Below are 27416 nucleotides of genomic sequence, written 5' to 3'. Positions count from 1 at the left end.
GATGCCCACACATTTTTGGCTAAACTAACACAGCAGGTAATTTTGCTTAACTAGGACCCTGTGACTCCAAAAAGAAAAAAAGGCGTAATCAGACATAAGCTTGGGTCTTAAGAGGTTAAATAAAAGTTTACATGAAATGCTGAATTGATAATTATGTTCATCTGGAAATTAGATAAAACCTTTTTTCTACTAAAATAGATATCTGATCAAACATTTCAATGATCACTTGCAAAATCTAAGACTTTCACAATTTCATGCAATAACACATTTCTAATTCATACATAGCAAAGTGGCTAAACTTTTAGGTTTTGCTCTTTTTCGCCTGTAATATTTCTATATTTCTCTACTTTTCAAAATAAGTTATAACCATGTATTTACATTTAACAGTTTTGTGATATGTGGCACTGTCTATGTATGTAACACTGCTTGGTCTGAAGGATGCTATTGGAGATTTGTCAATGCTGTAGGTGAAATAAGCCAATGCACACTCACACTGCACATTGAGCTGGACCTGTGCTTCCCTGCGCTTGATGTTGAGTCCGTTGTACGGAGCAGTCTGACACCGATACCCTCCCATCATGTCCCGGCTGACGTTCCTTAGCCTCAAGCGCCCATCAGGCGTCTCCACTACGGGTATCCCTGAAGGCATCACAAGGTCCTTCTCTGTCCGCGACCACAGAATCGGAGGACGGGGTTTGCCTTCAGTCACCAGGCAGACCAGCTCAGCATTGCCTCCCTCGCTTATGCTTACAATTTGACCTCCTGGGGGAACTGACAGCACTGGAGGAGTGACTGAAATAAAGTAAAGTGGGATTATTTCATTTTTTTTTAGTTTATCATTTTATAAGAAAAAATACTCTATTAAAAAAAAAAAACTCCACAATTGATGGGAAACAGTTACACTGAATTTCAACTGCTGTAATTTAAAAGCAAAAATGCCTTTGTTTTTAAATCCTATAAATGCAGATTAAGAAAAGAGAAATCTTACCACTGCTCTGAGAGATGTTGACATCGACACGAAGCTCCGGCACCCTGCTTCCCGGGAAGTTGACCATACAGCTGTATGTGGCCAAGTCACTGAACTTTATGTCCACAATGTCTAAGCTACTGGTGCCAGGCTCCATTTCAGGATCACTGCGCAGCAATATCAGATTATCCGAGTTAAAGATGGGGACCCCGTTCTTGTACCAGGTGTAGTTGACTTTGTCTTGAGGCGTGGCATCAACATGGCAGGAGAGTTTGAGGTCACGGCCGATCTGGATGGTCTCACTGTCCTTATTAGAGTCCGGTGTAATTTGGAAGGTCAGGTTGGTCATGGCTGTGTGATGATGAGGTGAAGAAAAGATCTAGCATGTTAAATGCATCTGGGAGGCTTTAAGACATTCTCACAAAACATTACAAAAAAGAAACAGGTTGCAGTAAACCTGAGATGTGACAAATGTATAGCATGGAAGCTTTGCTTCAGTTTGAAAGTAATCCTAACTGCATTTGGAGTCTTAAAATACAAATAAGCTTAATGTAGACAAACACTCACTCTGCCTTCTTTAACTTTAGCGGCAAAACATGGGACCTGCTGATAATTTACAAATCACTTTCAGTTTTTACTCCACCATTCTGTAACAAAAGCAACAAGCCCATGTCATTCTTTTTTTTATTACATTAAACATTCAAACTTTCATAAAGAAAGAGAAAAAAAATCTCAGCTTTGGAATGTAAATGGTAAAACTACAGAATGACTGACCACCTGACCCAACATTACACTAAAATGCTATTTAAATAAACTAATAACTATTGAAACATGTATGTGATGTGGTCATGATGTGGCCTCCACACTCTGACCATAAAATTCTGAAGATATTTATGAATTTGGCATTTTATGGGGAGAAAAAAGGCCATTTTATAGGAACACCAAATGGTTATGAAGCAGGGATGGTAAACAATAGGTCATAAATGTTCTGAATGCTGAAATCTCTAGTGATCAGACACGTTTTTCACAATTTAAATGGCTCGATCCAATAAAAGTGTTTAATAATAAAAGATCAAGATGTGTCCCGTGTTATTGACACACAACTTTCTGTCATTTTATTATAGGAACTATGCATGTTTAAACATGCCTATGTTCCATTTTACCCTGGGGCTGGATAAAGACCTTAAATGCCACAGGTCCTACTTTTCATTCATTTTCTCCATGAAGGTCATTATAGCAAAGTTTTAATCAAATTTGAAACCTTCGAGACCCTGAAAACTTTTAGAAAATAAAGGGTAATAAATGTAGAGGTCAAGCTAATGTTTTTTAATCTAAAATTTGAAAAGCAACTATAAGATTGTGCACGTCACTGTCTTATCACTTTTGTGTTTGTCCAAAGAGGACAAGTGTTTATTGTCAACATAAGGTTATTATAGACAAGGGGTGGCAAACTATGGCCTGGTGGTGGTGGTGGTGGGGTGTGGATGGGGCACTTGTGCGGCCCGTTAAACAGGAAACAGTTAAATACTGGCCCACACAACAGGAATAAATTATGTTGACAATCCTTATTAATGTTGTATTTCCATGTAATTCTTTCGTCTCTGCATAGATGGTGCACAAAAAATATTGACCTTTGCTTAGGCGCAGAAAGTTATTTTGCATTCATGTAGTGTTGAAAGATTTGTTGTTTTTCTGACATTGCTTACTGAGACGTTTCAATCATTCCAACACCACATGAAAACGGCATATCTCTAAGCTTGTGTTTTTTCTGAGGGACATCAACCCATTAGGGCAATAGGCACAAAAACGACAATAAAAAGCCACAATTTGAAATAAAAAAAATCAAGATTGCTTTGTTTTAAAATATATAAATCAATTTTCAATCAAAATTAAAGCATGTTTTGGTCAGGATTCCATGCTATTTCTTTCTCTTATGAGAAGAGAAAGACTGACCAGCTCAGTGGCCTTGTGGTAGACTGTCTGCCCAGAAACTGGAAGATTGTGGGTTCAAATCTGCAGCAGAGTCTTATACAAAAAGCTCTAAAAATGGGATCCAATGCCTTCCGGCTTGATGTTCAGCAATAAAAAAATGGGTTAGGGAGTTAAACCACCACATGGTTTGGTGGTTGTGTCAGCCAAAAGTCAAAGAGTTTGGCCACCCCTTTTATAGAACAAAAAAGAAAAGAAATGTTGGTGGTAATCCGCAAAAGAGGAAGATGGTAGCCAATGTGAAACATTGCAACCTGTGGTAAGGACAAAAAAAGAAGAAGAAAGGAAATTGGAAACGGAAGACTGACACAAAAAGGAAGAAGCAAATATTGGAAAGAGAAGAAACAAAAAGAGCTATATATGAAATAAAATAACAGGGAGCTAAAGAGAAAGCGGGGGTACTAAATCAAGGACAAAGAGTAACTCTCACACTGTCACATTTAATTTTTGCGTTCAAAGGCTGTGTTTTCCCCGCTGATTTCCGTGTTGAATACAAAACAACTCTGTTTTTCTGCTTAAAGGAGGCACCGGCAGTGAGGAAGAGAGAAAGGAGGTTTGATGGAACTGCTTTTGAGCTCATTAACAAGACGCTTTGGAGGGGCAGTGGATGGTTTATGTTAGCCTGCATCTTCATTTGTGTGAGCATTAGTTGCAGGGATATCTCAATTTGTTTGGACTTTACTTGATCACAAAAATGGGGGGGAAATGGAAATGTGTCCTGCCCACCTAAAGCAATAAATTCGCCAACTTTGAGTGTGTCTCTTCTAGCATCCTGACACCTGCGCTGGTATGAAAATGTGTTCAGGCCCATTAAGCTAACAGGAGAAACCCATCCAGCATATGTTCTCTGCAGTGTTAACTAACAGAAAAGACTGCCACTAATTGCTTCCACTCCACTCTGAATAATTAGAGTGAATAAAGATGATTAAAGGGGCTAAAAATAGCCAGAGGGGAGTGAGAATGGAAGGTTTTTGCTTTAATGACATGGAAATTGCAGAAAGAGCAATACTTAACCTGCCCATTCTGGCAAAATTCACATCAGCTCACTGAAATGATGGATCAAATGCTCACTCCACACATGCAGCTCACGCAGTTAATGTACACGGACAGTTAAATATCTGATCACTGATTGAAATTCACACCGACTGCAGAGGTTCATAGACTGAGCAGGATGACTTTACTCCAGTCCATGAATTTATTTCATACAATTACGTTTAGATGTACCCCACATTTGCTCCAATGACTGAGCAGAACAAGCTAAAGGTTGTTTTCTGTTTCTAAGGCATTCTTCAAAAGTTTTAGTTTTGCATCAAGTTAAGGATCTGAACTTCCAAAACACATTTTAAATCTCAAGACTAATGAGGGAAAAAAATACTACATTTTTCTCCTATAGTAAGTGACGCAGACATTGTTTAGTTTTAGAATAATATATTTATGGCAGTTAAAGCCACATGTCTTGCATATGCTGCATATAAAAAAGACTCAGATAAATCTCTGAGCTATTTTCCCTTTTTTGTCCAATGACAAACACGAGTGACTTACTTCTGACAACTAGATTGACGTTCTTGCGAGCCGGGTTGCCCACGTTGTTGAAGGCCGTGCAGTTGTAGAAGCCCGCATCAGCCTGAGTGACAGCACGCAAAATCAATGTCGGCCCTCGGACTTGGGCGCTGAGGGGAAGAGGACCTGGGTAACGTGACCAAGTCACAGTGGGCCGGGGGAAGCCAGCTGTCACCTCACAGGTTAGGACAACATCCTGCCCAGGATCCACCACCACAGTGTCATCGACTGACAGTTTGATTATGGGGGGGGCTGTGGAGAAGGAACACACAAGGCATCAGTCTCTCTTTACTTTGATTGAACTAAAGCTAAATGTTTGGAGTAATGTGTGAACATTCAGAGAATATGAGGGTCAATATTGTTCATTTTGTCAGTTGCAGTTTTCAAAGACCTCTAATTACAATGCCAGCGTACTCCCAGCCTAAATCGTTTCTCCGTTCTCCTATGCATGAAAAACGATGGACTAAATGCACAAAACAGTTTTACTTATGTCATCTGTGCATTTAAATTATTTAAAAAACTTTGTAAACTCAGCCCAGTTCAACCACACTAGTAGTGAGCAGCCTAACACTTAATGATTTTTTTAACTTAATTTATATATGAGGTACAATACCTGTAATTCCCAACCTTGTTAGTAACATGTAAAACAAATAAATAAAAAAAACAGTCTGACACACGTTAGTCACATTAGCGTTTTCATAACAACAGCCAACTTCTCAGAATCACATCATCAGTAAATAAAACCAGAGTGAATCCATATATAAGGCGCACTGTTGTTTCTTTTACAAAAAAAAGGCTTTTAAGTCTGCCCTATAGTAAGGAAAATACAGTAAAAAACATCATACGGTTTCAGTCAATGAGTGATTCTTTTTCATTGTGCATTTGTTTGAGTGTTCCTTCTACTGTCATGGTGAATGACAAGAATTTCACATTTAATTTCTCTACTTCACTTTGAATTTTAATTTAATTCTATAGTTGTTTTTTTTGTTATTATTATAGTAGAAAAATGAGGAAGTAGCCATCACCATTTCTCTGCTCTCTTGCTTCCCACCACAATACATTTTACATTTCCTGGAGCTGAACTTCAGCAGGAAAACCAGTGTGACCCCAAATGTAGTAGAAAGAAGTGACAAAAGTAATTTTGCAACAAAAGACAAGAGTTCACTTTGACACAGTCAGTTTTAGAGTAGAACAATTCAACTCAGGCCACACACAGCTTTTTGGTAGATTAGGAACAGGTAAATAGTCTTTTGTTGTAACTTTAAAAAAAAAAAAGACATTTAACAAGATGGAAATGCCATCTGCAGCATTTTGTAATGGGTTTTTTACATATGCTGCCACGGGCCCAGATGGGGTTGCAGGAGGGTAACATTGAAAGAAATGAGCCTGTGGCCAGCGTGTCACCTATTTAAATCCCTCGAGAAGCTGCAACAATTATTTTTTCTCCTTTTTTTCTGTTGAACTGAAAGGTTTCACCTCCATTGTCTGACAACCTTCATTGTCAACTACATTAAAAACACCCAGAGGCAAAGTTGTCAAGCACCAGCTCCTCGTCGGTGCATGCTTCATTGACCATAAGGTACTAATCTATACAGCTCAACAGTACAGTCGTGTCTCTGTGTGTAACCTTACTGATTTAAGTAAAAAATAAAATGCCGCTGTTGCACTAGTGAAAAAGCAGTAGTTCACAACATGAAGCAGGTCAGAAGTACTGTGCCATAGATAAGTGGGGTTGTGTTCAACAATGTAAAAATCTGAAAGACACAATTCTAGTTCCAAATCGTGACTAATTTGCCTATTTAATTAAGCGTGACCCCAAATGTTTTTCTCCAGTTAGGAATTAAGTATTCCTAATTTGAAGTAAAGTGTCTGTACCGAAAGATCATATTTGATGTTTGACTGACTTCACTTCATTAAGGGAAATTGCTGAAGGTAAAAATCTTATCAGCGACCTTGCTGTGACTTTAAAGATTAGGAGAAAAAGATGAATTGAAAATGTTTCAGAAAATGATAACAAGCTCATAACGGTTTAACTCAATGCTCTGATGAACAAAAAAAAAAAGTTTTTTTTTCTTTTTCTTTTCTTAGAAATAGCCCATCAACAAATTAAAGATGAGAAAGAAGCTGAGACCGTGGCATTGACAAAAAACAAATAAAAACTGTTATTCCCAGTCAGAAGTTGACACCACAAAAAGTGAGTTTAAATTCTGTAATAGAAAATTACTAGACAATGAAATTATGGATTTTCTTAAGCTATTTATGCAAACCTGTGGTAATGTTTAATGTTTTAATCTGTTTTATACATTTAAAGGGAAATGCAGCTGTTACAAAAACACTTAACCTGAGGCCTTTTTGAGCTTTGTTTTCTATTTTACAATTTGCTTGAGAAATGTATCTTTAAATCTGTTTTAGTGAGGATGAACCATCTTTTTGGTACGACCCCAGGTTCTATTTTTACAGATATATTTCATCACACAATAATTCCACGATGAACCTAAAACTGTCCAAAAGACTTAACTCAGAATGGTAAATGTTGCCATTTGTGTACTGCAATAATACAAAATTGAGATCAAAATGTTTCATGTTTAATAAAAAAATCATTAAACATGTAAAGATAATTCAAAAGTATAAATCAACAAACAAAGCAAAGACAAAGTCAGAACAATCTAAAAAAAAGACAAATCTCCACTGAACTATATACAAAGTTCCAAAGATATCAGATTTATGTTTTTGTTTTAGAACTGTTTGATTTAAATAAAACATTTCAGACAAGAAAATTTCTGCATTTTTCATGTTACATTTTAGATAACAACAATGCTAATGGGGGGGTGGGGGTGGGGGGGGGGGTGTCCCAGCGTCAATGTAAACAGGCTATGTGATTGGTGTGATTGGCAAACTCTACGGTGAGTTCAGTGACTACTGAGGGGTAAAGCTTTGAACCGATTTTATAGATTTCTTTTTGTAAAGAGATAAAAAGCAATTTTTTTAGAAGCTTAATAAAAATACAAAAAAAAAATGGAATCCAGGATTTGTGAGCTAAAAAAAGAGATAATCCTCATTAAAAGATTGACCTAACAGAGTCCAGTCATTTTAATAGCTTTAATGTGGATCATTATTTGACTGTTAGACTGCAATCATCACAATGAAAAGGACAGGCAGATAGATGTTCACCAAGCAGAAGATGCCTCAACCATTAAATTGACAAAGCAAGCTGAAATGAGCACTCGCAAAGCCATGTGTGCACTCTTTAACTAGTCACAGCGTGCATGCCAAGACATATACTCACTAATGGGACATCTCTTCAACTAACTTCACTAGTGATGGGTCAAAACTTGACAAGAAATTTCACTGGTGTAACAGCTGCAATCAGCACATAAATAACACTGTCTACTTTGATTCTATCAAACCACAGCGCCACCAAAGCAAATCCCTATAGGCCTGCAAAAGCTTTCTAAACTGCAAATGCAGCTTCGATGGAAAATGTTTGCTTAATCTTTAGCTTACTTGTATAATGACAGTTTAATTGCATGTAAATGCTATACACACACACACATATATATATATATATATATATATATATATATATATACACATATATATATATATATATATATATATACACATATATATATATATATATATATATATATATATATATATATATATATATATATATATATATATATATATATATATATATATATATATATATATATATATATATATATATATATATAGCAAATAGAGACCAAAGCAAGGAGGAGTATCTGGGGATTAGAGAATTATAGCTTCTATTTCCTGGGGATGCGTGGGAGACAGTAACAGAGGGATCAGCCAGCACTTGTCCCAAAGTAATGGGATTTATGTGCAGCACAGTGGTTTACAACCAGGTAACAAATGCCTCCCTCCTCCATGCTCATAGTTACTTATTTAATCTTATTCTATTTCTTTCTCACTTTGTCACCTGTGAATCTTTCATTTTTGTATTTTCTTCCTCTTCTCTGTTTCTGGCTTTTATCATTCTGAATTGAACTTAATTTAGGGTTTATTTTGTTGTTTGTTTAAACATTTTGACAGGATTTTTGTCTTGTGAAATGCTGTTAAAACTCTGTCAGGTTCTGTGACAGGAGGCTGGGCTGGGTTGGGGGTTCCATTTTCAGCTAGCAAAGTCACATGTTAAGATATTCTTTGGCAAGACACTAAGCAGGTTCTGTACACGACAGGTAATTTAGTTGGAAATTGGCCTGTGTATTTGTGTTTTTAACCCACAATAAGCACAAAAGTGCAATGTCAGGACGTGCTACACCTGCCTAAACTGGTAACAAATGTTCTGTGGTAGAAATGCAGCCAATAAGATGTAGTCATCAAAGAAGAAAAACTACCAGAATTATGGTACTGTATCTGTGGTTTTTAAATTTTGTATAAAGGTATATTTGTGTGTACATATTTTAAGCCTGCAACCAACGGTGTAAAATTGTGAGTTTGAACTCAATTGTTCCTGAAAAATAACGAGGAGAGATTTCTTCATAAATGAATCCGATATAAATATTTTTTAGGTCCTAATAAATCTTTAAAATAAATAAATAAAAATAAGATAAAATTAAATAAATTAAAAAAGAAATATAAAAAAAAAAGAAAAAAAAAGATAAAGTTAATGGTGAATCCTGGTAGTAAAATGTGTTTTTTTTTTTAACTGGTTAAAGTTAAAATGCAACATATTGGGGGGGAAGAGGACTTAATTTATTCATAGTCTATGACTGTATGTGAACATAAATGGTGTTGAATCAGATGATTAAGTGGTGCCAATGTGGACTCCCTCATGTTCCACAGTGGATCAGTCTTGCTTAGTGGTATTCTTTGGCCATGCCTTCAACACAGACTGCACCTTGGTCCCCGATTTCTCTACAAACCACAATGTCATCTTAAAAAATTATAGTTCAAGAATACTTCTGCCCGATCTCATCTTTCAACCTGTCCATCACCGTTGCAAACAGGAAAAAAAAGGCTGATCCTTGATGTAAGCCAACTTTCACTTTAAAAACAGTCCATCATTCCAACTGGTCACCTTTTGACTGTTCTGTTGCCCTCATAAATGTCCTCCTTGTGCACTTTTTTTCTACGCCTGACTTCCTTCTACAGCTTTTTTGTTTAGCCTTTTGCCAAGCAATCTCCATAAATTCACAGATAAAATGTAGCTCTTGTCTAAATGGATACATTGCAAAATAATAATAATAATAATAATAATAATATTAAAAAAGACAATATAAGTGGTCTGTATTCTTTTCTCTCCAACAAACAAACCTCATGTTTTCTTTTCATTTATTTATTCTTTCCACTGACTCGAGAGAAAACCAAATTATGGCATGTTTTTGCTTTTTGTCCCCTAAATTTGAAAACAAAATCACAAATTATAAAAACAAAATATGTCTGACTGTCATGCAGTAATTTTTCTCCTATAGATTGCAAATTAAATGTTCTCATTAGCCCATTCAAATAGTTAGTAAGCAAAAACCCACGTTTACACTGTTGATTAAAACATAACTCATAGTGTTGTAGTTAAATAAAACCCATTAAGATTTCCTTGACCTTTTTAAATGTTTGAGTGATATTTTTGACATCATTACTCTGCAACTCCGGTTCTTGAACAATTCCAAATCCTCAATCTCAGTCCACTTCATTTAATGAGAGAACATGCTCCACAAATTTGCCAATAACCTTCTTTTTAAAGGAAGCAAAAGAAAGAGGATTTGATCACTGGCAGCACTTACTGACAGAAGTGTGTGTGTGTGTGTGTGTGGGGGGGGGGGGGGGATTGTCAAGTTCCAGGCTGAGATTATTCTATAAAAAAATCAATCAACTTGTGCCAGTACAAAGAATCAAACATGATGTCATAACCTCGTTGGATGAATCTAATCTATGCAGTGACGGATGCAACAAGGACAGACAGAACTCATCTGGGAACAAAACAATATGCTTGTTAGAGGAATATTTAAGAGGATGAAAAGCAGAGCATGGGTTTGTTTTCCTCTTTCACAATCTCTCTGTGGCTCTGTGCCCATCTGCTCCTCTCACTCTGGTTCCTCCTCTACTCTGCATCTCTTTTGTCATTTTCCTGCAGGTTCTGCTGTCTGTCACTTAGGTTCATATTTTGTCATTTTGAGAGGTAAGACAGCGTTTTGCAAAGGTTTCCTTTTTCTTACTGAATATAACATTTTTGCCATTTTATCAGTTTTTCTCCTGTTTTGTTTTTCTAGTTTTATTTCAGATTCTCTATAACATAATTGTGGATAATTTATTTGAACAGACACTTTCTGGCAAGTTTGCAAATTAAAGTTTGTTTATTCTACTATTGGTTTTACACTACATTTCTATTTAAAAAGTTTTTAAATCAATTTGCCAAATGCCACAGAAAACTGTATTCCCTCAACAAAATGGTTGAGTTTCAAACAAAAACTAGTTAAAACTGCTAAAGCATGTATATTCTCTAGCCCTAAAGTATGTGAATACTCTCATTCATGCGGGTCATGTCTGTAGGCCATCGGTTTTTAAGTTGGATTGTGGCATCTGGTAATTGCATGTTTCTGATTTGGGCAAATATGGTTCCAGAAAGTCTACAACCAAAATCTGAAGAAAAGATGCAAGTGTCCATTCTGCAACTCAATGTACCTCCTAAGGCTTCTTGTGTCTAGTTTGCAACTTGCCTGGTGTTTGGAAGCAATGACTTTTTAAAAGATGGTTAAAGCATGTTGTATCATCACTCACTGCTCTATCTTAGGCTGCTGTGGAAACAGTTTGTGGCTGCTATCTGTATAAAATATGATGCATTACCTGTCCACACCTTAAACAGTCAGACTGCAACTTCTTTACCAAGACCAAAACCAAAGAGCTTTCTAAAGACACCAAAAATAAGATTGCACACCTGAATAAGACTGGGAGGAACCAATCTACAAATAGACAGGAGTTTGGTGAGGAGAGAGGAAGTGTTGGAGCAATTATTAGAGTGTTGAATAAATACAAGATCCCTGCATATCTCCCTCTAAAAAGCCTTTGGTATAAATGCCAATCACTGTGTACAGAAGAGAAAGAATGCGGAATTGCATCCAAGAACAACTTTGAAGCATGGGGGTGGTAACATCATGCTTTAGGGTTCCTTTTCTGCAAAGAAGTCAACTGATTTGTATTAAAGACAGAATGAATAGGTCGTGTATTATGAGATTTTGGATAAATCCAAATGCATCAGTGAGAGAATTAAGGAAGAAACATGGCTGGGTCTTGCAAATACAACACAGCCACAGTGTGTGTGTAAACCTGGTGAATACCTACAGGAAACCTTTGACCTGTCATTGAAAATCAGGGTATGTTACAAAGTGTTGAGGTGAACTTTTTCTTACTGACAAAAATACTTATTTTCTGCACCATTATATACATTTAAAAAAATCATATACAATGTGATATCCTGGATTTTTTATATTATTCTATCCCTAGGAGTTGAAGTGTACATATAGAGAACCTTACAGACCTCTTTCATCTTTTTAAGTGGGAAAACGCAGAATCTTTGACTGAAAAACTGTTTTTTTCCCCACTTCACAGTATAACAAGTCTACTAGTGGCTGACCTCCCTGATGGTCCTAGTTACTGTGTTTCAAATGGAAAGATATTGTGTCCGTATTGATAAAAAGAAAAAAAAACTTTAAATATGGAAGATAAATTACAGTTGAAACTGCTAAGTGGTAATTTATTTAATGAGCACATAATAACAATTGATGTCACACATTACAAAACTTTAAGAAGAGGCAACAACAACTCTTGAACAGATAAAGGCAACACTTTCTAAAAACTTTTTGTTTTAAATCTATCTGTTCCTCTTATGCAGCCTCTTTCAGACTGGCTGTTTTGGCGAGTCTCTGAGCCAGATGCCAGGCAGGAGTTTTTTCTGTAGCTATATGTGTCTTTGCAGGTGTGTTTACTGCACTGTTGGGATACAATTGATCTCAGCTGCAGGAGCTCAGTCAGAAAGGAAAGCTTCCAAACTGAAAGAAAAGAATATCATAGGTGGAAGAAGGCTGGTCAGTAGTTCAGGCCGTTCCTGTTTTTGACACATTCAATTCAACGGTAACAGTCTGTGACGTCAGTTTGGAAAAAAAACAACCAGTGCCTAAAAACTAAGTGTCACTCTGTTATAATTTGTATTGCTTAGTACATTAAGTTGCTGCTTTTTGTTTTGAAGCCTTGGCCACCTTTCTGTTTTCAATTTACTTTCTCTTACTTACTCTTTTTGTTCACTTTTATTACTTTGCATATTAACCTTTTTATTTTTTTAATGTCTCTAGTCTTTTTTTTATTGCATAAAGAGTCTTATCAGTAATGCAGATATTTAATTAAAAGAAAGATGTCCCCTTGTATGACTCTCAGAAGAAATAATGCTTGAAGCTGCAATCAACACTGACAGTGATAGGAGAATAAACATTCAGAAAGTCATTAAATTCTGTGTATGGTTAGAAATAGCTGGATAACAAGCAGGGGGAATCAACATTTTCAAGTATGCTGCACAACCCTGGACATTTCCCCGGTGGTGTATCAGCCTGTCCTTTACAAGCCTGACAGGGTTGTCAATGGCAACGATGTTGTAGTAAGTAAAAGAGTTGCCAGGCGATGGCGTGTAGATGGACAGAACTGTGCAGAGAGAATTGGAGATAACAGGGAGCATGACAACTGAATTACAGCTGACAGCCCCGAGACGAGCTCTCAGCAACAGAAAAACTAGAAAGACAGACAACACCGCATGCAGGGAGGCAGGCGAGACGATGGAGATACTCAGAGCACATCTCAGCGGAGAGTCAAAAGCCAGAGAAGGAAAATGCAGGAATAGAAGTGAGGCAGAGAGGTAAGGAGGGATGTACTCTAGATGAGAAAATGAAGATGAAAGGAGAATGCTAAAGATGGAAAACACTGTAACAATAAGAGAAAGAGACCGCTGGCAAAATACTTCTTAAGCACACACAGCAAATAGATGAGACTATCAAAGAGTGAGAAAAGAAGGGAAATATTCAAAGAAAGAAGGAAACAATGTTGACTGTATGCCGACATGTGCCTGTTTGCGATTGTGTCACTTCAGACGCCTGTTTGGCTTTCTAGTGATTCAAAGAAAATGAAAAGCTTGTGTAAGATGTAGAAGAAGAAAAAAACTTACTTGTCGCATTGGTTAGCCTGAAGGTGACAGACTTATCTTCAATGTTACACACATTACGGACAGACACCTGGCAGGTGTAATCTGCAAAGTCTTTGGGTCTTAGATTTTTCAGCTTCAACACCTTGGTCTCCCCCTGGATGAAACACACCGACAGCAAAGTGATGCAAATTAAAGAAACAAATGCAATCCCCACAAAAATGTTAACGCATTATTTTTCCACCTTTTTATGTCACATTTCAACAATGTAAGAGATCAATGCTTTTATTTGTTTTTACTCAACTGCCCAATTATTTTGTCTTTGAATGTGTGAGGCCACACATGGATCAAACCGAACAACAAACTCTTTACATCCACTCGTCACAAAAGTAGCTGCAGACGTTCAGAGGAAACTATTCATTTAAAAAGTCCTTGGTTGTAAATAGTCAGCTCATCTGACACTTTTAAAATTGACTGAGACATTAAAAGTTTTTAAAAGTACTTCATGTATTCCCCTCCTTCATCCACAGTTTGTACTAACTAACCAGTATGAAGCTACATTCATGGACACAAAAAAAGCTGCAGATCGTTGTCAGCATCACTGTGATTTCTCAGATCAAGACGTTGTTCATGATGAAGCTCAGAGTCTCTAAGGCGGCTACAGAATGAGATCCTCTGACTGGTTAATTGAACTCCAGGGGTTCTGCTGTGTGTCTGACTGATGCTTTGATAAACGCAGAAAAAGGGAACAGCTGTCTGAATTCAGCCCTTCTGTGCTCATCTCCTTTATCAGAGCTGGAGACACTGATTGGCCAACTTGTTAACTTATTGCCGGCTACTCGAAACAAGTGAACTAATAGATGGTAGCTTAATCAACAGTGACATGTAGCAGCAGTAGATGGGACAAAAAAGTAAAAGAAATATATAATTACAAAAAGTCAGCAAAGCTAACTAGTATGTTGGTTAAAAGGAGATCTAAAGTCAAATTAAAAGGCAATTTGTTTGTTAACTTTATTTTTTATTTATTTTAATATTGTCATTGTGAGATTGTTATCTGTATTACAAATTTGCTGAATGACGCCTTACATCAGCTTCACTTTTGTAATTCCTGAACTGAGTATTGTTTTGATAGGTTACACTACAGTGAGGGAAATGTTACATTTATATATAGATCTATTTGTGTTAATGTCAAAGGTTGCCAATCTTTTTAAATTATTTTACTCAAAGTTACTTGCAAAATGGAATCAGAAACTCACATTTCATATTTGTTTCCCATTAATTTTTTAGAAGTCTGCAAGCCTATTTACCAGGAGAATTTTTTTTAAAAAGGGGGCCAGGACTCTCTCATTTGTGTCAACAGATATTTATCGATTTAAAAAAATCCCATTGTGAAAAGTTTTATTTCTTATCATCACAGCTGAGGAAAAATGCAACATTTAGCTGTCCTCTAACATAATCAAGAAAACATTGATGAATAGAGACGACCAAACTGCTGTAAAAAATTTGGATGAAAATTGGTTAAAATTGAAAACTGCAAGAGCATTTTGTCATTCCCAATTTACATTTGAAGCACAGAAAAAAATAACATAATCAGTGCTGAAGTTAGTTATCAAAAGTAAAACCATTGAGTACAAAAGTTAGACCAGAGGCACAACAGCAGGAAAGGAAATGTAGGCTATTGCCTGGGGCCTCAAGATGGAAGGGGGGCCCAGTGGCAGAAGATAAACTAGTCAGCATGCTGTGCCGCAACCTGAACAGCTCTTGAAATATTACTATCTGCAATTGAAACAACAGCCAAAGATAAAACAACATGAAAACATGTTTAGAACTCGCCTTGGAGGGACTCCATATGAGAGTGCAGATTGATCAACAACTGACTACTCTGGTTTAAATCCAGTACTAGCTCATAGATCGCAAAAGGTAATAAAGGAAATTAGGGAGCCAAATATGACCTTGTGATAATCAAAAGAGAAAAAAACCAGCGTAATCAAATTGATTTTCTAACATTAACAAATTGTGATCAGGATTTGATTAAAAAAATTAATTGGTCATAGAAAATATAGATTGGGAAATTCCAAACATGATCAAATAATAAACCAGCAACAGTAAAGATTTTATAAGGATGATACAGTTACTGTAATGTCATGCAAAATGATAGCTGAAGTCTCCAACCTCCTTTCACTGATGTGATGGTTGTACTGTGTCTGCTGCCGACACCTGTGAAACTTGATCCTCTGATGACAACTTTTCAGCTTTCAAGCACTTGTTTCAGGAGAGTCTTGCAGGACTGACTCTGAGGTCCGTTAAATGCCATGTACAAATGTCAAGAAGCTTTTGTTGCTCGTGCTGAATAAAATGCTGAAAGCAACTTCATTACAAAGCTATACAACTAAAGTTTGAATGTAAAATCAAGACATACAACTAAAAAAAACAAAACAAAAAAAGTTTTATTTGACTTCTACCTTTCTTTGAATACAAGAATATTAAAACGGTTGTTTTTGACCCAACAGATTGAGCTGGGAATAGGTTGTAAAAAAAAAAAGTACTAAAGTGTCTGCTGACTGTGGTTTAGCGGGGCAGCAAAAATATGGAGCTATGGTCCAGTTTCCTTTTCGGTACAGACGTTTTAGCAGTTCATTTATTAGATTTTCCATCCAGTTTGCATTTTATTGTCATCAACTAAAAACAATGAAAGACAAGTCAGGAAAATAAGCATGACAGAATCTGTCAATTTGGTGTCCCGGAGATGTTTTTCTGAAAATACCTGGCTACCTTTGAAAGATAAACCTTCAACAAATCCATAAACTCTAACACTGACGAAAAGCAAAAGAGAAACACTTTTTTGTGAATTCACAAAAGCCACAGTCCTGCACTGCATTAAATTGTCTATAATTTTAAAGGATCTGTGTAAAACTGGAACAACTGCCAATGTCTGACTCATCATAAACTTTATTATCTGCCTTAAAGCGGGGATTTTATCAATACACTGCTTTAGAAAGATAAACATTGCATGTCTTTATAAGCCATTTGTCTCTAAGACTGCAGTCTTTGCAAACTTTAAGCACGTGGAGAACACTGACATCTGGGTAGACGGGCCTTGCAGAAAATAGTTCCTGAACCTTTCCTGCTCAGGCCTGGGGGTGGTTAGTGAAGGCTCTGTTTATTTTTAAAGCTTCTGCGTGTCACAGTAGAAATGATGACAGTTTAATGGCCATGGGTGTTCCTAAAGTGCAACAAAATTTGATTTAGACTTTTTTTTTCTTTCCAAGTGTCAAAGTCATCATTATAATACAGGTGAAGAGAAAAATAACAATAATAAAAATAAATAAAAAGCAAGAACACATGATAGAATTAGAAGTTTGGTCAATTCTAGTCTGGTGTCATTGATTCACAATGTCAACCTATGTAATAAATAAAAATTAAAAAGGATCCACTGAAATTTTTATTTTGAATTATGTTAGTGCTCTGATAAAATCATTTGAAATAACTTTTTATATGCAATATTTTAAAGTGATACAGATAATTCCATGGCTTTTGTCACATCATACAATTATTTAATTTAATAATTACAGATGTATGGAAGCATGGATAGAGAGAGAGACAGAGAGACAGAGAGACAGAGACAGAGACAGAGAGAGAGAGAGAGAGAGAGGGATAAAGATAGAGAGAACATGGCTTAACATTAAAGTGCTACTTCTAAAACCATTGCCAATGTTCTGTAAATTATGATTTTGCAAATTTGATAACATAAAAAAAAAACTTGACATAATTAATAATAATCTAAGTTGGTTTTAAAGCTTGAGCAGGAGAAGGTCACTTAAAACAAAATTTGCTTTTGTATAAATTGAGCGATAGAAGAAAGGCCAATCAGTTGTTTCACACCACTGTACACAAACACATTTGTGAGTATTCTTTATACCTAGTTAGGGACTTTAAAAATGTATTTTGTAATCTGCAGGCTGTATAGCATGTTTACTGCTAAGCAAACCATTTCATTCTACTAAGTGTCTCTACGGAAATGACCACATTTTGACTGTGCCCTGAACAGGTGCAGATCAAGCCACCTGGAAATGTCACTCAATTACAGCTAATTGTGTTTGAGGCCATGTTACCTAAAATGAGAACTGACCAGAAAAAAATGAACAAAAGTTGGATAACCCCTCTAGTCCTTTGACTTTCATATGTAAACACCTACTTCCCAATTACACCTTTTTTTTCACCCTTGGTACTTTCTAAAACATTAATTGAGACATTTTTCAGATAAGAATTGTTTTCATTGTGTTTTATTTTACTCACTGGAGATTAGTGGAACAAAAAAATATATAAAATTGTTATCTTGTGATTTTTTTTTTCTTAGTTGAATCTCACTTTAAAAAACCTTTGCTGTTGCTCTGCTCTTACCAGCAATTGTCTCGTTGGCTTTTCTTTTAACACATACTCAAAATGTTTCCTATAATGTTTGTGACAAAACATCACAAACATCAACATAAAAATGTTGGGTTTTTCTGTCAGTCTTAATATACATGTGGCACACATCCCTGCATTAATGATGTTTAGTTGGACCATAGCATGTTTTAAACAAAACCAAGTCTAAACTATTGATAAGAGGTTGGGGTGTGTGTGACATGTGCCCATGTGTACCTGAGTGTATAGAGGCTCATAAATGTCCACGCCATTGTCCTTGCTTTGTTCGATGAGCGTATTCCCGCGTTTCCAGATAAATCGCGCTGGTGGGTTGGAGTTTACTGTGCAGCGCAGGAACACCGTCTTCTCCTGGTAGTAGCTGCCTCGCACATCGCTAATGGTCTGGTGCACCGTCAGGACAGGTGTGTCAAGATCTGTACGTTACACAACACATGGTTGAACTTTTCATGAGACAATTATACATCAACATGTGAAAATACTTATACTTTTAACAAATAAATTGTATGATAAAACAGAAGAACATTGTTTAGTAAATGAAAAAAGGAAACAATGAATTAAAATATTCTTTATGATGTTGTTAAACTTTTTGATTAATTTACATTAAATTATGTTAAATTTTGACACTTTTAAATCATAGAAATTTTCTGACGTTGAAACTATTATTTATTTAATTCCTTTGTCCAAAAATCACAACATGCTTTCACTTTTTGATCAAAAACGTATCTCAAATCAGTCAATTTTTTATTTTTTTTGTTGTCTTTGCTTGTGCTCTCCCTCATATTGCATCAACACCCTTTCAGCTTGATCATTAGAATGGAACCTGTTCTCTATTTTCTTCCACCTCTCAAAAATTCACTGCCACTTTTTCTCTTCATCACTTCCCACCCAAACCCATCCTCTTCTCCTAGCCGCTTGTGTGTGTAATTTTGATTCTCTGTGGTCTAATTGTGGTGTTGCTGAGTTCCAACGTTAAGGAAATAATTTTCAGCATCACTGCAGGTACCTCTTCTCTTTGCCTCCTCTTCCTCACCTATTTTTTCTCCCCTTGGTCTGCATTTTCCCCTCACTTACTTCCTGCTATGTCAGGTCCCCTTTGCAAGGATTACGTTGAGAATAGAGTATTTGACAACAAATTTAGAAAGGAAAGTGTTTGTGTGTATGAAGAGATTTGATGATGTGGGGCATCTTCATACATTTTTTTTATTGTATTTTTGATTGTGAAGATAAGCAAGCCTGATTTTTGAGTGTGCTATTGGAAAGGGCACAGCTGTCACGTGAGGCCACTCTCTCGAGCACGGACATGCGCTCGCCTGCATAGCCGCCCACGCGTGGCACGCTGAGAGCGCAGCTCTAGCACAGCAAAAGAGCACTTTTGCAGATTGAAGGTTGGACCTCTGGGACTGACTGGCATAGGAACACACAAGTAGTTTAAGCTCACAAATGTGGCAACAAACACATCAGTCGTCGCACGGGCAAACGTCTTTTTAGAATGAAAAGGAAGCCGCAGGCTCATGGGAAGTTTATTAAATCATTTATTGTATAAGCACTCAGGTGTGCGGTGTAGAGCGAGGTACAACACAAGTCCTTTTTCAGGCATGATTGGATTAACAGCTTCATCAATATTTAAGGCATGAGGATTCAGTCACTCTGATGTTAGTCGTGCTTCCTTTATTTCTGATTACATGAAATGTCAGAAAAGGTAACTGAGAAAGAAACCATATCACAAAGATCATAGTGTATTTAACAGAGAGCTATATGAGTAAGATATGAGACTAAAACTGCTAGTTTTGAGTTTTGCTTTTTTTAATCCACATTATGTCATAACAGCTTAGAGTTGGAGGCTTACAGAGTCTGACAAAACCAGCAGCAGTGGATGCAAGCAGCTGATAATATTAGGCTACTCTTCAACACAGATTTATCTACCCGTGCTCCATCTTATTCAGGATCACAGGGTTTACTGGAGCTTATTTCAGTTGTCATCATCCCAGAGAAAGCCCAATCGTGCACTTTGAAACATTTGAGTTGCAAAAATAACAAACAAGTTTTTTCCTTCAATCATTCACATTCACATTAAAACTAAAATGACAACAAAAGCTCTCAAAATCACTAAACAATTGAGTTTTTTAAAATAAATTTGTTTTGAAATAAAATATATGTACATATCAACGTAGGTACAGTAGTTTACATGTTATTATGTATGACGATGTAAGGAGTGGAAGTCTCAAATGCAGCTGAAATTTTCTCTTTGCAAGATGACTTCTGAGATATACCACATAGAGACAGATTGCACTAGTAAAACATTACTAAAAGAATTGAGCAAAGGATAACAGGCAAAAAGACGTGTATTTCAGGATTTCTATAATCAATGCAACAAAAACTGGGGCCTCCCTTGAAAGAAAAATGGGAACCCTCTGAACATGGTCTAGCAACTATGATGCTAGAGGTGTGCTCTGTTTTTTTGTGACCAGAGTTTCAAGGCGGCATGTTAAGGCCAATGTAGCAAACTCAACAGGTGATCGTGGCCAAAAGTGTCCTCCCAGGGTTCAAAGCTCTAGCACAGGTGGTGGTCAGCGCTCTCCACAGTTTCTCTAGAACACAGCAGTTGGGGCTTTGGAGGGAACGTAATGTGCAGACAAGAGGAACAGACTTAGGACAAAAGAAATATCTCAGCTTAAAATGTTGGAGAAAAAAAGAACTCTGTTAAAAACAATTAATGTCTGCTTTAATTCCATTTCTTAAGTCAACTGAAAACATAAACACTACACTGCAAAAAAAGGCCCTAGTGAAATACATCAAAAATTCTTACTGCGTTAATCTTTCTTTAAATAAATGGTAAATGGCGTATACTTATATAGCGCTTTCTACCTTCTTACGAAGGCCCAAAGCGCTTTACAGTCACAGTCCCATTCACCCATGCACACAGACATTCACACACACATTCACACACTGATGGCGGCTCCGCTGCCGAACACTGGTGCCAACCTCCCACCAAATAAGCTAAATAATATCTGCTAACAGGCTAAGAAAAATGACCAAGAAGTCCAATTTAAGAAAAAAATTCTAGTCCCTAAAACATGCCATCTTAAAAATAAGATTATTTTGCTGTTGAAAAACTTTCTTAAAATTATTTTTCTTGCCAGACAGAAGAATGACATTTTTTTTCTTGAAATAAGGGTCTTTTTACCTTCTTCAGATTCAATTTTTTCAGTGTGGAACTCTGAATTCATTATAGCTTATGTCCTAGTATACTTTACCTCTTTGTCTCATTCCAAAATATTTAAATGAGCAGATGCCCTTTCTCTGACACATTTTGTTGCATCAATTCTTCTTTAAAATACGCTATTTGTGTATAAACTTGTGCTAGTTTGCACACCCTTAAAATGGAAAAATATGGACCCAAAGGAGCTTCTGCAATCCTGCTTCTTTTTTGAAGGTGCAAAATTGATCTATCTCCTCTCCACAGTTTGCACATTTTGCCAGATTGGCGCATAGTGCATTGATGGTTAATGTGAGCGCAATGTTGTCTGTTTAACAGATAAGTTCTCGGTAGTAAACCAAGTGGACATTTTTTTTTTGCAGTTGGTACACAGTTTCATGCAGGCAAACTTTTAATAAATTTGAGCTTTTGTGCTCGAAGCAAAATCACAAAGTGAATCAAAAATCCACATTAGCTCAAATATTGCTTTTAACAGACACCCAGAATAAGAAATTTAAAGAAAGAAAATAAGGGGGTTGGTGAATGACTGTTACATTGTAGCTTAAAAATATAAAGCTGTAGCCTTTAAAAACCATTTGAGTGTAGTTTGAAAGAACAATTTTGTTGCGCATATTTAAAAATGTTTTTTCACACGCATAATTAAGAAAGAAAAAGCTTTAAAAATATATTTTCATGATCATTCTTTAATCTATTTAAGGAAGGTCCTTCTCGCTTGTTTCATTCTCTTTTGCCACCATACCAAGACCTCTTGCCACCTTTTTGTAACCCTAGGAAAAAACTTTCTATCCCCAACCAACCGCCTGTAAATTAATTGTTGCTTTTAGATAAAAACCCAGAGAAGGGAAGTTTGGACAGCATTGGCTATCATTTATTAATTAAAGCACTGCAGCTGTGCATCCGTCTGTTATTGTGACTGCAGCAGATCAAAGATGCGCCCTGATGAAAGCAATGCACAGATTTTACAGCGTCCAGCATCATTATTCTGCTATTGCAAATAGTTACAGAAAAGCACCAGGGGATCCTAATTAAACATAAAACTTACATGCTCCCTAATAGGAGAGATACAAAACAAAGTGTGCATATAAAGGGTCTACAATGTGCAAAAAGACACATCTATCTTGATATGGACATAAATTAACAGTGAAAACCTGTAATTACAGATGTCTCAAATATTTTTTTTCTAATATCTCACTAACAGTCACCGATCATATTTCAGAGGAACATGAAGTAATGAGGAAAACGTATGAAGTTCTAGAAATGCCTTCATGATTTGAAACAGAAATAAGCAAAATAAAAAAAAGACTGATGCTGTTTGAAGAAAAGTAGTACTTTAACTGTGTTCCATGAACTGATATGTGAGATGAAAAATTGGCATTTAAAACTTGCAACAGCTTCTGTGTTATTTGAAAAGAAAAAGTGTTTTTAAGAATGAGAAATCTACTAAACATAAGGCCTTAGTCACAACTGCCCTCATGGGTGGATATGGACTGTTTGCAGGCAAAAAATGGGCAAACCTGTATGGGTCACACAGGTGGCCCGCACGAAATAATGACTGGAGTGCAGCGCAAGGGGACCATATGATAGTATTACTCTTAGGCCTACAAATACTTCACAATACACTTACATATAGGACAGTGGTACGTTCCATTTTCATGACATCCTCGCATGACTCTCAAGGGAATTTCAAGACACATCTGCGCTCCTAATGAGATGCAGCTCCGCCTGTCTGCAACCCTCTTTGAGCCTGGACAACCAAAAAGCCCTCAGTATACCCGTACAGATCAACCTACCATATTGGTGTATGTGACTAAAGCATAATTTGCTGTAGATGCTTTAAAAAAAAAAAAAAAAATCACAAATTTGGAGAACCAACTCATTTTTGCTCTTTTTGTGTCTACCACATTCTAACACACACTTGACTAATGTTGAGGTCATATTATTCCTAAATGGGTAACTTAAATTTGACTGCAACCAAAATTGTTACAACACTGCCCAATGGAAAAAGCGGTGTCGTAGTAAACCCAGGTTCATACTAAGTTATACTTGCTAAGATTGCCTCTGTAAAGTAACGCACACAAAACTTCTTTGCAATACCTGCAATACCTTCCTTGTGTAAAGCATGTGTTGTTTGTTTGTGTGTGTGTGTTGGGGTGCAACCAAGAGGCCCTAAATGTCTCTGGTGCAGTTGAAATTGGCAGGTGGGGCACTGAGAAGACATCTCTTACTTGCTGGCAGTGATGTTCAAGCAACCCCACCCCACACCACCGCTAAGGGTTCTACATGTCTAGGGTGCAATTTAAACCAAGAGGGGAAACAATCGTCCCCCAGCCCTCCCCAGGGTTGGGCCCCTGTCTGCCCAGCCAAGGGGGCCCCATCGCAAGAAGAGTTGACCCCCCCAGCCCCAACACTCCCCCATCCCCACCTCTTACATCTTTTTTTAGTTTTGTTAAAAGTGTTAAATTGGGGGAACTGGGTAGATGGAGGGACAGGTCCTAATTTTGTGTAAATGTCCTGTTTTATTTGTGTTTTTTTGTTTTTGACCACTCTGCCTTTTCAATTTGTATTTTATTTGCTTTTATGTAAAGCACTTTATATTTGAAATAGTGCATAATTCACATTTGAAATCTTAGAATTTCAAATCTTAGAAATTCAAATTCTAGGGTGTTTTCCTTTACAAATGCAGGAGACTTTAGATGAAGCTCAGTCTGCTGACCTACTGTTACACTCTGAGTCTAAAAGAACAGCTTCAACTAGCATGTTGTTTAATCAACCAACAGCAGAGTCTACCTTAAGAAAAAAAAGGGATTTTAGATTTAAAACGACTTCCATGTCCTCACAAAGGGGGGAATGCACTGTAGTCTTTGAAAGAAAATAATTTAACAAACACTTCAAACCTAATGCATGTCTAAATCCCCTGTCAGATCGTTTTTTAAAAGGACCGTATTTTTACAACCCAGGTCTCCAACAAAGGAGTTGCTACATTTTTGTGAGTCTCAGTCAGAGCCCATAAGTAAATGGAGACATGAGATGAAACTGCAAGTGTATAGAAATACGATATGAAACTTTAATGAAGGCTCTGATTTCCCCAAAGTCCTGGCTTTGGACACAACTGTGATCAATGATTAGGCCATTTTTTTTATTTCTTGGTTTCTTTTGTTTTTCTGTATGTACATCTAGCCTTCTAAATTAAAAAAAGTTGCAGTAGGTGTCATCCACTGTTTTTGGATGGTTGGATGAGGCAAAACAACTGTGTTTGCTGAATGATGCACACATACATTGCATAGTTTAGCTTTCAATTAATCTGACAAATAAAATGTTTGTTGACATCTATTTTTATTTTCAATTCATATACAGGTCTTAGAAAAAGCAAGAACAGTGATCCTAAGCTTTTAAGACCTCAAACCGGTAATTGTGTCTAGAAAAATAAACTGAGCATATAAACAGTTAGTCATTATGTTCTTTTTTAAATCAGACAATAATGAGTACATGTAAAAAAAAAAGGACAAAAAGATGTAGCTTACGTTGACAGTAATAAAAAGCATAGACGTCAGTCTGCAAATCTGAAACCATTTATGTCTTCTGAGAGGTCTGTCCTTTCAAACTAACAGGCCACAACAGACCTTACCTTGAGAGAAATAGCCATCAAGCGATCAGGATTGAGAGCTCTCTTTATAGAGGCAAGAGTGCACTCCTTTGACTAAAACATTCTTAAAGCAGATATTTTAAGATGAAGCAAATATGAACCAGCCAAAACAAAAAAAAATTGAAGTTTAATTATTGAGAAGCAGAATGAGCAGAAGATGATACCAACATTTATTGGAGAGGATGACATAAGGACTCCGAATGAGTTAGTCAGTTATTTGTTTTTTTTAATACATTTTACCATCCAATTATTTCTATGTGATCGTTGCTTTACCTTTTCAGATAATAGGAAGGTAAAAGGCATTAATCAAATAAAAACTCCCCCTAACCATATATAGACAAGATCTCTAAGTGTGACACTTCCATCTGAGGAGGTGCACTTTTTGGTATTTCCAACATTCCAATGCCAATATAACAGACTGTTTTACTCATCTTTGCTGTTTTATAGTGAAATGAGACGTTTCATCTGGAGGAGGGGACGTATGTAACACTGTTTTCCTTCAGCCTTGGTGTTGTGCGCATGACAGGTTCATGATGTAATAAGACAAATGGGCTTCTGGGTATGTGGATGAAAAGGAAAATAAAGTAGCGTCACTTGCACCCAAACGTGTCTCTGAGCTCCTTATTTTACATATGAAACTCTGCTTTACTGTCACAGAATCCCGGAAGGCCGGCTACACTAACAATAAACTGATTTTGAGTCGCCAAAAGGTTCGGAATTTCTTTGTTTTTGGAACCTATCCGGAAATAAAGCTTCACAAAATGCTCCACATCTTTCATCTTCAAGCTAGGCTCAGATAAACAGACAACTTTGGTGTTTATTCTCGTAAATTTATGACTTTTTCTCTTAAATTCACGACTTTAAAGTCGTAATAATAAAAAAAAAAATGTTAGTATGACGGCGTTTTGGGCCGGTTTACAATTTAAAACCACAGTTCCATGACTTTAATTGATGTAGGAAATGCCAGCATGACAGTTTTTAACAGTCTAAACAAAATGTCTAACTACTGTAACTTTGGCAACAACTAAAACAGAAAATGTCTATTCTTGTGGTCAGAGTGTGTTTTGGTAACAAGCTGACCTCTGCTTGGTATTTCCTCCAGCACAAGGGCACCCTGGACTCCAAATCCTCTTTGATTTCCAATAACATGCCCGGCACTAATAGCTCTCCAAAAGTGGATGGCCATTAAGAGACCAAATAGAAGATGACAGGTTCAATTATGTGAGAATGCTACAGAGAAGGTGCAGTGCAAGGCGTGTGTGTGTGGATGCAATTGCACAGGTTACCAGCTCTGTGTATAGAGGATTCTACAAAGCAGCTATAGGGCTGTGTTTTGAAAATCCATGGCACCAATTCCAGATTTATTAAGTGGGGTTTGGGGACTGTGTGTGGTCACTTTATTCTTTAACAACAAAGGAAATATTTCAGGTGCCTCCTGGAAGTTTCAAAAGGGCTGTTTTTGGATTTACTCAGAAAAGCAAAGTATTCCTTAGGCTTAAGACATTGTCATCTGATTAGTGTGTAAATTCAAATGTCCAATAAGAAATGCATGTATTTCTGCAATTAGGGGCTTGCTAAGCAATACCATGGTCAATGAAGATTATAAATTGAGGAAAGTGATCGTTTAGTGTTTGAGGTAAAGAAAGCACATAATCATTAATATTAACCCAGTAGAGATGCTTTCCAATGAGTGAAAAAGTGTTCAAATTAGTAAACTATGAAAGGTTTCAACCCTGTCGACTAACGTATGACATTTTATTACTTTTTTTTTTTTACTGTCAACCAAATCATTGTATTTATCGTTTTAAAAAAAAAGTTCAAAAGCCTTTTATCATAATTTAAGTTTTGCATCATGCTCTCTAGACAATGATACAATGCTATGCAACAGATTTCATGGCTCTGATATAGAATGTGGAAATTGTTCATAAACAAACTGTAGTGAAGCATATTTGGATAATATCACCTTTAAACTGACCTCGGCAAAGAGCAAGATTTTAATAAACGCGGCAGAAAACATCAAAGTAAATATTGTTTCTTTTTTTTGGCAAATTTATGTCATGATTTGAACTTGTCTTGTTTTTGGTCCTTGTTCTGTCTTGTTTCTGTTTCCTGTTTTATTTTGAAAGTCTCCTGTCTTGTCTGTTTTCTTGAGTTTTACTTCCTTTGGTCCCCATCAGCCCTGATCGTGTCCACCTGTGTCTTGTCTGCCCTGTCTGTATTTAAGTCTTGTCTCTGCCTTCCTCCTGTGTTGGTCCATTAGTTATTCCTGTCCTGGTTGTCCTTGTCATGCCATGTTCCTCGTTTCTTGTTCCACGCCACAGTGAGTTTTGTTTAGTTTTGTCATCCTGCTCTGCAGCGCCTTTTGTTTGTTCATTAAACCCTCTAGACTCTGATCCTCATGCCTCCACCTCTGCGTCTGGGTCCAACCGGCTCTCGAGCCACCCTCCAC

The 27416-nt window shown here is 36.7% G+C and overlaps 1 protein-coding gene across 3 annotated transcripts in view; it reads right to left on the bottom strand.

Moving 5' to 3' along the window:
- mdga1 (MAM domain containing glycosylphosphatidylinositol anchor 1) overlaps window positions 1-27416 on the bottom strand; it is a 204292-nt gene that overhangs the window by 49671 nt on the left and 127205 nt on the right. For all 3 annotated transcript variants that reach the window (XM_078945266.1, XM_023953566.2, XM_023953565.2), the window contains 5 exons: window positions 18324-18520; window positions 13707-13839; window positions 4499-4768; window positions 989-1318; window positions 493-792 (listed from right to left, as the gene is read on the bottom strand). In XM_078945266.1, coding sequence (XP_078801392.1) covers window positions 493-792; window positions 989-1318; window positions 4499-4768; window positions 13707-13839; window positions 18324-18520 — 1230 coding nt within the window. The remainder of the gene's footprint in view (window positions 1-492; window positions 793-988; window positions 1319-4498; window positions 4769-13706; window positions 13840-18323; window positions 18521-27416) is intronic.

The sequence above is a fragment of the Oryzias latipes genome, chromosome 3 (assembly GCF_053564925.1).
Source record: "Oryzias latipes strain Hd-rR chromosome 3, Olatipes_Hd-rR_3.1".
NCBI lineage: Eukaryota > Metazoa > Chordata > Actinopteri > Beloniformes > Adrianichthyidae > Oryzias > Oryzias latipes.
Note: the sequence above shows the minus strand (reverse complement) of the source record. Positions and strands in the feature narration are given on the sequence as shown.